This window comes from Trichoderma virens (assembly GCF_000170995.1).
Source record: "Trichoderma virens Gv29-8 chromosome Unknown TRIVIscaffold_76, whole genome shotgun sequence".
Lineage (NCBI taxonomy): Eukaryota > Fungi > Ascomycota > Sordariomycetes > Hypocreales > Hypocreaceae > Trichoderma > Trichoderma virens.
The window spans coordinates 102404-114591 of NW_014013673.1; the positions used below are offsets into that span (position 1 = coordinate 102404).

The 12188-nt window shown below is 44.4% G+C and overlaps 2 protein-coding genes across 2 annotated transcripts; one reads left to right on the plus strand and one right to left on the minus strand.

Moving 5' to 3' along the window:
- Window positions 1–2861: 2861 nt before the first annotated feature.
- Window positions 2862–3534, minus strand: TRIVIDRAFT_223420 (uncharacterized protein; the record flags this gene model as incomplete). The annotated part of the gene is made up of 2 exons (XM_014099674.1): window positions 2862–3080; window positions 3142–3534. The coding sequence occupies 2 exons, from the start codon at window positions 3532–3534 to the stop codon at window positions 2862–2864; spliced, it is 612 nt and encodes a 203-aa protein (XP_013955149.1).
- Window positions 3535–10280: 6746 nt separating this feature from the next.
- Window positions 10281–11660, plus strand: TRIVIDRAFT_51095 (glycoside hydrolase family 28 protein; the record flags this gene model as incomplete). Its single annotated transcript, XM_014099675.1, has 5 exons — window positions 10281–10535; window positions 10600–11022; window positions 11085–11214; window positions 11267–11351; window positions 11411–11660. The coding sequence occupies 5 exons, from the start codon at window positions 10281–10283 to the stop codon at window positions 11658–11660; spliced, it is 1143 nt and encodes a 380-aa protein (XP_013955150.1).
- Window positions 11661–12188: the final 528 nt, after the last annotated feature.

Consider the following 12188-nt stretch of genomic DNA (forward strand, 5'->3'; position numbering starts at 1 on the left):
GGAATGTGACAACTCTTGTTTATTGCCCTAGTCTTCCCGTACTACCAGTGCATGATTCAACACCTCAGAAAGGGCGTAAACAATGCTGAAAGTAGTAACTATATCCTGCCGTCTTTGACCATCTATTTATATGCTGGCCTAGGATCTGGAGTGGGTACTTGAGCTCTCTCTGTTCATTCATGATTGGATTGCGTCTACTTATCTTCTCTATATAGAGCTATTTGTTTTGCTTTTTGCAATCAAGAACTGCTTGCGATAAGATGATGGGGCGCGGAATAGGTGACTCGAGGATAGCGAATCTTGTCAAGTTTCAGGAATGTATGAAGTACAGAAAGAGATACTCGTAGCCTGTAGGCAGTATCTCTTCCAAAACCAGCGCATATTTAAATTGACACTGTGTGATTTTGCATAATTGAACACCAACATTACGGTTGATGATCATTAACGAAAGAAGAAGGTCTTCTATTAAGCGGGCAAGCGAATACGGAAGCCCCTAGCGGCAGATATGAAACGCATATTGTACATGGGACCGTTTACAACCACTTTCTCCTCAAATTTTCGGCGAGAAAATACATGCCCTAGTTTGACCCGCACGGTCACCTTCCATCTTACTTCATCTGAGTCTTATAGGGCAACAGTTGTAAGTACCTAATAATGACATTGGGGGCCAGCACGCAGAGGTTGACTGTTACCTTGCTGCAAATGAACCACGAATTTCGATTTGGGCGATTTTCAACGACAAGCACCGCGTACCTCTACTATAGGACGGTGCTCATGGACATCAATTGTAGAACTCATGACCAGCTCTACGGGGATCTCAGTGATACTGTTGCACTACAATGTTTCCATCGGGCGGTACGGTCCGCGCTTAGCGGACTGGGAAGACTGAGCCGGATCGGCACAGAGGATCATTACACAGTTCATCCCCCACAACGTGTTCGTCTGAAACAAAAATTGGACGCCAGCGAGGTTGTGGTGATCTGACCGCTGATCATGTACTTAAATCGCCTCCAACGCGTCGATCAATAGCAAGGCGGCACGGCAATATGTACGGAGTACTTGGGATACGTATTCTATTAGGCTAATTTGGTTCTCATGCAGCATTGCAGTAATAATTGCCTCCACCCTATGACGGTGTTCTCAATGGCCTGTGTTTGGAAACTAACAAATGCGGACGGCGATGCCACTCACAATGATGCACAATGGTTAATAATGATGCTCATTTCCAATAGTTCCGCAACACATTTATTGCAAGACATCGTATTTTTTTTTTCTTTGAAAAGAAAGAGGGAAAAAAAAAATAGCGAGTTGATACGATGCAGCTATCTGTTTTAAGCTTCACAATAAAGTTCCATGTACAGCTTAAACCGTGGGGGAATAACTGCAAATAGTTAAAGTGCTTGAAGATCCTTTCACGCCGAAGGATGATTAGTGGAGTAAGGTGTAGGGGAAGTAGCGGCTACAATGAAAATCCGGGAGATCGTCCCGAAGGCATTCAGACCACAACCTTAGGTAGGCAAGCTACAGCATTACGACCTCGAAGCCGCACACATAAAATATCTCGAACAAAGCCCGGCAGTTTCGTAATCATTCGTCGGGAACTTGGCAATTTCACTTTTGATTAAACACTCAAAAGATTGAGTCGTTTCATCCGAACAACTGGGACTTCAAGATTCCAGAATGATTCAAGGTTGAAGTTCAGATCGGGACTGGTTCAGTCTTGGCTCTGTCTGCGCCAAAGAAATGGCCCAAGTTTGGTTGCAAACTCTTGCGAGGGCGCCCTGTTGAGGATCATACAAGGGCACGCATGAACACCTGGAGCTGCTGCTGAGATTCTCTTCGGTGTGGAAAGAAAAGATCCCTGATGCCGCTCGGCCCTTTTAAGAGATAAGATTCCCGACACTACTGACTCCACCGTCAGCTTACAGGAGATCAAATAGGAAGCTCCAAGTGGTCGGATTCGTTTGTTGCCTGGAAAGATATGTGCTGCCATCTGTTGAGATGATTGGTCAAGGTGACTGCGCCAGTTAGCCGCGCTTCCAACTAGTAATCGAATGCGTCCGCCCCACGATTTCGCTCAAACTTGCTTAGCAAAATTTGACAGGGGCAGAAAAACCCCTGATTTTAGCAACCTTGAAGTTAGCTTTTTTAGCGCCCCGCGACTCAAGTAGACCTGCAATGTGATTTGATCACCGGAAGAGGCAGCTACTTATAATTAAACCTCTCAACGGCCTCCGACAATGTTCATAATTCTGGCATCATGTGAACTTCGAGTATATCGAGTAGCTCTGAATTTAAAAACCTACTGTGCAAGAGATACGCGAGTCATTATTGGCGGGTGAAAAATATTCCAGGATAGATGCTCAAAGTTGATGCCCATGATGCACGCCAAGGATACGAAGTAGATGAACCTGCATGATGGCCTGCTAGCCTGATTAGCTGAATCTCATTTCCAAGACCAAACAGGTCATGGCAGGGACATATATCGTTAGTATGCGCTTCATGTATCAGCTGCTTCACCACTCCCGATTTACGTCTTTACACTAGTATACCATAGCACTTATCCAGGTTAGACACAAGTGAGTAGAGGAAAGCAATTATCGTGTACATGTTAAGAGAAAGAGGAATCACCAGCACGAAGGAGACTGAAATAATTGAGTGAACGGTAAGATATATACGTTGATCCTAGATATAGACATGACCTCTAGGAGAAGGTCTCAAAAAAGTGCTACAAGAGCAAATATAGACAAGTAAATCCAAGAGGAGAAGCAAACAGTTTCATGGAAATTTTCGTCATCCCAAGTCTTTGTGCTTCATATCATATTCCTCCTTTTCTTTGTGTTGCTTCTCGATAGAGAAATTTAGAAGACCTGGCCGAGCATACGGCGGGCGACGTCGGAGACGTAGCAAGGAACGCCGAAGCCACCAGCAGCAGTGCTGAGATCACCAGAGTTAACGCTGCCGGAGTTGTACTCACGAAGGGCAGGGTAGATGGAAGACGCAGCCCAAGCGTTACCCCAGTCCTCCAAGTTTTGCTTGTAGTGCTGGGTACCACCGTTGATCATGGCGGAGGTGGAAGACTATTAATAGTGTTAGTGGCCGAAGCGCAAAATAGACTGAGAGTGTAGAATCTCTGCATACCTGAGGAAGGCCGTTTTGGCCTTGGAATCCAGGGCAGCCCTCACACTGCATAAGACCGCAGTCGTTGTTGCCAGTGCAACGAACACCAACATAGCCGCTGCTCTCCTGGAGGATGATGGCGAGGATGACACGCTCGTCAACACCGATGCTGGCGGCAGCATTGCTGATAGCGACGTTGATACGGCCGACATCGTCCCAGGTGGAACCAGCGTTGACCATGGACTGCTGGTAGCGGCCGAAGACCTCGGTCCAGGGCAACCACTGGCTCATAGGAGGGAAGTTTTGCCAGCCACCGTTGTAGGTGCAACCAGCGCGAGACTCAAGCTCGATGGGAGAGGCGAAGACGGCAGGCAGAGCAGCCAGGGCGGCAAACATCATGGTCTTGAAAGCCATTGTATCGGTTGAGATGGATCAAAGATGAAAATCTGTTGTTTGGTCTTTGTTGAGCTGAGTTGTCTGGGTTGACTGGTGAAGAAGATATTGCCGATCACGAAGGGAATTGGTCTCTTTATACCTTTTACCTTCAGTGATGTTGAAGGTTTTGCTAGAAAGGGAAGCTCAAAGAGTCAACCCATCTAGACTGTTTAGGCTCAACGCCCACAAGGCTTCTCTAAGAGGGGCGTGTTTTTGCTAGCGGTTTTCCATGATCAAGTGCATGGTGAGAAAAGAGTCATGACGTGAGTCGGCAAACCGGCATCACCATAAGCTTGGAAGAAGTCCAGAGCTGATTGCTGGGCGTGTCAATAGAAGAAATCATGCTACTACGCATATAACATGACCTACGGAGCAGCCGCGGGGACAAAGGTGGGCAGTTGGCCTTCAGCCGCGCGTCTGGGATCTTTCATTGGCGAGGGCGAGTTTATGGTATAGTACTAAGGAAAAATGCCTGGGCTGTCATTGTACCCTTGAAATAAATTGGGTTCTGTGGGTGGGATATGCCCGCAACATCATGAAACTCCGTCGTTCTGCAGGACTAGTAGTTGAATCCGCTTCATGAACTTGTCCCTGTAGTTTCCGGATCAAGCAACGGTCAAGGTCCCCAGTGGGGGTGCACAACGTGCCAAACTAGCTACTTTTAGGCATATTGAATATCCATGTTTCATATTGAGGCTCAGAGGCGCTTAAACTCCAAACCAGAGTTCCGCTTTGTGGGCAAACTACTGTCGTTGAAGCACCCCCGTCATACAGTTTGCGGGCGATACTATTCCTAGCCTATGCTCCGAACAGATTTAGACGAATCATTTTCCATTCAGGGCGAGAATTACTACATGTCGATTTTTGGTTACCGAAGTCCATTTATAGTACTGTAAACACCCTCAATGAACACACGCGTGCACAGTAAAGGCATTCCAGGAAACGGGGTGCGGCGGATCATATGCGTCAATGGATACGTTCAGGGGAGAGGTGTTCGCATTCGGGTCTCAATATTGTAACCGGGAATGACAGCCTTGATTGTTGAGTAACCTCTTCGGTGAAAGTACAGTAGTACCCCGTTAGGGGTCCGATTCCGTTCGCCCTTCAGACCCAGCACTGCCCGGGAGAGGTAAGAGGGATCAGAGGAATCAGAGCAATTAATCGGCGAATTACCGCCCCCCATAGCGTCCTATCGTCGGCTGAGCCGTGCAGCTGCTGAAAATCGCTACGACCCTTGGCTTTAGACATCTACTACTGTGGCACTAACAGACAGTACAGAATACGGATATCATTTGACTCGCTCGAATATGCATCACGCTTGGGCAAGAAACGCCCGTACTATCATGCAGAGCTGTGATGACGAAGCCCTTGCTTTATCCGAATAATTAATTCGGAAATATTCGCATCGTAGCCTCGTCTCCTGGGGTCAAGTCCTGTCGAGGGTGCTGGATATTCTTAGAGCTTACGTGCATTATATTGCCCATGATCCACCTTCCCGGTTTAGCCACGCCAATATCATGACCACAGCCGGGCTAACTGCATGCAGTTGACTTGCCAATCTTGGTCATACGCAAAAGTCAAAGAAAGAAGATGGAACTTGAACATGATACGGGAACCCGCACAGAAATCCCGAATACTACTACATGGTCACAACTTCCGAATCTTTCAGTTATTGAAACAGGAATAGCGCATGGCCTCTTTTTGTTTTAAACCAAGAAAATCCCTCGTTGGAGTCATCATATGCTTGTTGACTAAGAGAAATATGATGTTTAAGTCGCATATGGCACGTGTGCTGTATTGTTGGAGCTCCTTGACATGATATGTTGATGGGTAGCAGTTTATGGGAGTTAATGAAATATTGGATAGAATGGTCGTCTTTTCAATTGATCATACGTCTGTAACTTGCCATCTAAGGGTGATGAAAGACTCTCTTCCAGTGCGCATGGTGAGGCAAACCCCGGTCTATCGTTACTAGTAACAAGTACTATGACCCATATGATCACGATTTCATCATCCTACTTGATTCCAAACCCTCTAATTCTCCGCTGACCTCCTTGGCAATAAATTGCAGTTATAAACTATTTTTAGTATACGTCGGACATCCCCATCATTATTAACTCATTAAGTTTTAAGAACTGAATAAACTCTATAACCTTTTATCAGTTGGCAACTAATACCAGCGTCACAATATGGCCACCTTCCTCTTATAAGCTCTAAAATCTGACTCGACCCATCCATCTTGCTTCTTGAAAAGGCTGCAAACTCGTCTTCACATTCCATACTGCCAATCATGTAATGACGATTGCTAGTGTTGCTGCCTAATGGCAATGGCCAAAACTAATCACATGTTGCCGCTCGGACTTCCAGTTGATGCGGTTCTTACATGCCTAAACTGTCAATTGGTGGATGATATCTAGCCCGACATCGATTGCCCTACACGCAGTTATTATATATACACAGCTTTACACTTTCATCTACCACATACGACCATAGGTAGTGGAGAATTCGGGGTCCCGTCTGCTCCCCCATAGACAAGCCACTAACCGGCAGATTAGTAGTTGAGTGGGTGACCATCAGCGAACACCGGCTGTTGTATGTTCTTCTTTTTGTTGTTTTTTTTGCTCTCTTGTCCCTAGATAGTAGGGAGTACAGGCTATACAGGTTTCATGATTATTATTACTCAGGCAGATACATGACCCAGATACCGATGTCTGAAATCATGTGCAATATCTCTCCTAACACAGACCGTCTTAACGGCTATTCATTGCACTAACACTAAGAAGCTTATTCTCCTACCCTCTTCCAAACTCTTAACTTCAACAAAATCATGCGTTTCGTAAGCCTAATTACTTTAGGACTGCTCCTTGAACTTCTCTTTGCCACTCGGTGCTCATGGCAAGGGATGTAGCCATATGCGACTGCCCAGATAAGGGATATATGTAACTCTTTGTCCAAGAGCTGCTCCATTGATGAGTTTGCATTTGAGTTATTGAATGGCAACATGAAATGTTCTAATCCGGATAGTGGTGAGAACTACTGTTTGCTGATAGTTTTGTGACATATAACCATCACTCTTTAGCTGCCGCTTGTAAGACGAACCTTGGCGTTTATTCCGAAACTTGGCCAGGTATTGTTGAAAAATGTCATAAACTCTATAAAGGGATGGATAGTAATCAACATTGAGGCCAAGGACAGCATTAAATAGGTTTTTGGTATGCCGCATTGTTTCTTATCGCCGTCTAATTTTAGTGAATACAGTGCTTCACGAGAACTCAAAAATCCCCCCGGTAAAAACTAGACCACCCTCCCTCCCACTGGTATGTTTCTACTAGGTGTATTATGATTTCGATAGAGATGTTGCTCGTAAAAGTGAACATCGCGATCAATCACAATTTGTCAAAGAGCAATTTACGTACCTCCGAGGTAGACCCGAACATAATTTTCGTCATTCATACCAAAACACTCCTGGATGCTAGAAGAATTTGAAAGGGTACTGTTGGTCTCCTTCAACGACTGTAGTGGTTACATGTATATCTGAAAAATGGTCAATTCTTTCAGAAAGCCTGCAGATATAGCCAGTTCTTTTATGGACATCTCCAATGATCCCAAGGCTTATAAAACATGATCCAAGATGTGCTGGGCCTTAGTAATAGTAGTATAGAGAAATATTAGGCATTTTGCTTGTTTTTGCTATTAGATAAAATTAATCTCATCTTTCAAGGATCTAGGGTAAGTGGAGTTAACATGATCATTCTATAGAGGACTTCATCTGATAAAACTGGGAATATTGGCAAGAAGATAAAATATTCTCTCGGTAATCTCTTTGTATACTGATTCAATGTGAGTAATGACTGATATGAGTCTCCAGCTCCTGGCGTGTGCACCTGCCCCAGCCAATTCATCAAGGGATGGATATGTACAACGATTACAACGATCATCTACAACACCTTAACATATGACACTATTCCAAACTTGCAGACTAGATGGCAAGCCTGCGGAGATCATTAGGTTATGAACCTATGCATACCAGATTCCTCTGTGGTGTTCCTAGTTTAGTTCTTCCATACTGTTGGAGGTAGTACACGGATCATTAGGCTGGTGTATTAGCCGAATCAAGCTCTGTTACCGATTGTAACGTTATTTTTAACCTTATTGGTCGTCGTATATATGATACAAGCTTGAAGAAAAATAGGTAATATTACAAATCTTGTGCTATGCTCCTTCCGGTGATAACTCGTCAAAGGCAAGAGGCCAATGGCACTAAAACATTGGCCACAGTTTAAGCCGCTGTCTGTTGAAGCGATCTAGGATCGAATGTAACCAGTCCTCTACAATATCGCGATAAGGAGAGTGCAGCAAATATTATCCCGTTAAGCGATAGAGATGTCGACTCCAATTATATGAGCACGATATTGCCAACCCCCAAATTCTCGAATACCCTAATACTAAGGCTCCGGTCCTCGGAGTGTTGAAATAATTAAGAATTGTCCTCATCGTCTAATATTCTCCACATCTAGGAGGAAGATCCAAATAGTCGATTTTCTACCCCATTCTAAAGCAGTCACTTCTGAATATACCAGTCGCTATTGAAACGCCTATTTTGTACCGATATTCGAATAATTTCTCTTTCTGGGATTTCAGTAATGCATGGGCTACGTTATTTAGATATTCTACGATTTTCGCTGCACGTGTGGCGCCAACAACAAGTTGTCGAAGCCAGTGGAATACCGGAAAATATTTTTACAGTAGCATCAGCATGACTTAGATTGTGAGTTCTCTGATCACCCCAGTGATGACCATCGATGGGCGGGCTATCTTGCAACAAAGCTAGGGTTACTCTAATCTACCTAGAGCAGTCAATTACAATGCCTCTAAAGCAGGATTTCACACTTATCATATTGTCACTATCTTAAGCTCAAATGTGAAAAACAGATGCATGGGCATGGCAAGTCATACCATCACACCGAGATACAGGATATTTCAGCAACTTGAAGTGAGCAAAAGCGACATAAATGCGACCAGGATCAGAGCATTTTTGATCCGAGAGACTATGCAGTGGGCTAACCACACAAGCCTCAATACCAGGCCATCACTCATTAGTCACCAGAGACCTCTCAAAATGCATGGTACGGCGAACTGAGCCATTGGGCTCCTAGTTCTTCGCTGTCCATGGTCTCAATTTGCCCATAAGATGTGGTTCTTATGCAGAGAATCAGACGATATAGTCAACTCTTAGATTGGAGTCAAATCCTAAATTAATCAAGCAGTGTATCTTGCATCATAAACGAAGAATGACTGTGGTCATTGACTAAGCTGTCATCTGTATCATAAAGTCTATTCAACTCATCAGTTTCCAGGAAAAAGCTATCAGAACCGGATAATTTACCTTCATATAGCCCTGGTGGGCGTCTCGGTATATATGCGACCCGCCAGCATAAACATAGACCTGGGAGATATTCCATCATATAAACGTCGGTATATTGGTCTGTTTCAAGGGTGTAGAGATAAATCCACCACTCGACGTCAGATTAGCGCACGAATTGGGCCTTTGACGGACAAGAAGCTGTGGCTCGGTCATGTATATCCTGAACATGCCCACTTAAATAGATGGATTATATATTGTGTGGAATTGGCGGCCCGATATGTAGCTCGCCTGCATGGGCTGAGGTTACATGCAAGACAGAAGAATACCGAAAGCATCCCGAAGACCAAAGTGAACGCGGGGCACACTTCAACTACCATCTGCATATACGGCATTCGCTTGCAGAATATGCATGCAGCAATTCGATATTTCTAATAGTGGGTTTTAACTCTTCATAGATAGATCTTGTCATTGGATTTTATTTTATTTCATTCTATTTTAATTTTTTTTTTCAGGAGGGCGCAGGGGTCTACATTTGATATCTATCTTTTATTTGCCCTCTTACTTGGCGTACTCTAAAGAGTCTAGGTTTGAAAACCCCTCCACAAAGTTAATGTGAAGTACAGTTCTCATGTCGCGCCTCTCAAGTATGCGCGGAGATTGAAAATGCAACATTCTTTTAGAACTAGGTCATTAATAAACAGATTTTATGATCCAATCAACGCAAATAATTGACACCGACGGCTCAATTATCCTGCAAGTCGGAAAACTAAGCCGAGACAACGGTGAATCGAAACACCGAAGCACCGAGAGATTTTAACGGCCCGGGAAAATGCCCAGACTTCGGATTGGTGCGCTTTTGACGTTTAATTTACGGCTGTAACTTTAAAGGAGATCTTATATAAAGAAATCTGGCTCCACGTACCTATAAACTCGATCAGATGCACCGGGCACCGAAATGGTTGGTGGAAAGTTGTGGGTATATCGGTCATGAAATGGGGTTTTGAACGATAAAACATCCACAAGCATTTGTTTTTCCCCCTATGATTGTCTAGCAGTGCCTCTACAATGTTGTATTTTACCTAGGGAGGTCCCAATATTGCGTATTCTTCATCAAGTTGGGTTGCGCTCGTGAAACTCACCTCTGAAATGGCGGCAAATATTAGGTTTCGATCCTAGACTAGAGACTACAGCCTGTTGTCCTCAACAGCCTGAGATCATAACACGCAATTTAGAAGACAGGGGTTGATGTCTATATAATCCTGCCTGATCGCCATAACTCAGTACCGAGAAGCCAAGAAATGATTGATTCGACAAGATTTTAAAGACTTACATCAGAAAGTGTCAAAGACGTTAATACAACATGGCCAAGTTATCCCTTCTTCTTGGAGCTTTCGCAGCATCAGTCTGTGTTCAATCCCATGCTCTTCCTCCTCCTCCTACTGTCACAAAAGCTCCTAAGCTTGAAGATCGAGCTACTACTTGCACTTTCTCTGGTGCCAGCGGTGCAGCTTCAGCAAGTAAATCGCAAAAATCATGCGCTACTATTGTGCTGTCAAATGTTGCCGTCCCTTCTGGCGTTACGCTTGACCTTAGTGATTTGAATGATGGTACTACGGTAAGCAATGGCAAAATGGCAAAGTAGTTGTCTCATGCAATGATACTAACCGAGAAATCTACAGGTCATTTTTCAGGGTACAACTACTTGGGGCTACAAGGAGTGGTCTGGCCCCCTACTCCAAATTGAGGGCAATGATATCACCATCCAGGGTGCCAGCGGTTCTGTTTTAAATCCCGACGGCGCCCGTTGGTGGGATGGCGAAGGCAGCAACGGTGGCAAGACAAAGCCCAAGTTCTTTGCTGCTCATGACCTCACTTCGTCGTCTATCACGAACCTTAACATCAAGAACACACCTGTCCAAGCTGTCAGTGTCAATGGTGTCAATGGACTGACTATTACTGGCATGACCATTGATAACAGTGCTGGAGATAGTGCAGGTGGACACAACACCGATGGATTTGACATTGGCTCTAGCTCGAATGTTGTTATTAGCGGCGCAAAGGTCTATAACCAAGATGACTGCGTTGCTGTCAACTCTGGCACGGTAAGGAACACGATATAAACAGACAGAGAAATCCAAGAGAGTGTGTTGCTGAATTGAATTAGAACATCACATTTACCGGAGGTCTTTGCTCTGGCGGTCACGGATTGTCAATTGGTAGTGTCGGCGGCCGAGATGACAACACAGTTCAAACAGTTACCTTCAGCAACTCCCAGGTCACTAAATCGGCTAACGGTCAGTAGCTTAAAATAAAATTATTGTAAGATTAATAATTAACACTTTGCAGGCATCCGTATCAAGGCGACTGCTGGTGATACTGGCACAATCAAGGGAGTGACGTACTCAGGTATCACTCTATCATCTATCACAGGGTATGTCGATTTCCAAGAGAAATCATACATTGACTTTTACTAACAATCACAATTTACAGCTATGGTATTCTGATTGAGCAAAACTACAATGGTGGTGACCTACATGGAAGCCCTACAAGCGGTATCCCGATCACCAACCTCGTCGTCCAGAACATCTCTGGAAGCGGCGGTGTTCTATCCAGTGCTAACAACATTGCCATTGTTTGTGGAAGTGGAGCTTGCTCTAGTTGGACTTGGAGCAACGTCGTCGTCACTGGAGGAAAGAAATACGGAAGCTGCCAGAATGTGCCAAATGTTGCCTCTTGTTAAGTATAACTTGGCTACACAATAATGGCCCCTAGGTACATGGTTACTGTTAACGTCTACCCCGATGAAGCAGTCAGCCCCTTTGTTTTAGCAGACAGAATGCATTCTTTGACATTGCCTATCACTAGGTCTTCCATGTACAAGTATTTAATAAGTTTTCCACTCACCTCCGTAGGTTTCCAGTGTGCTGGGCCTGTGAAATTTAATAGTGTCGTCCTTTCTAGCCATATCCTTAAATGTAGAAGGTATTATCAATACACTCATGCAAAATGCCACTCACATGCAAAGTTCAGAGGATATGCATGTTATCAATGCGTCAGTATTTTAGTGCCGTGCGGATATAAAAAAAGGAACCTCTTCATTGGCGCTAGTATGTCCATGTTCTATTATCTTTAGCGGAAATTATATCTCTCGCCCTTCTGAAATGGCCTTGGGGATATAGTAACGCTGTGTTAGATTGAACTAACCTTTTATCGGGCTACTAGATCTGTGTTCATGTCCCTAATAATTATGAGTTGTAACTGAGTTCGT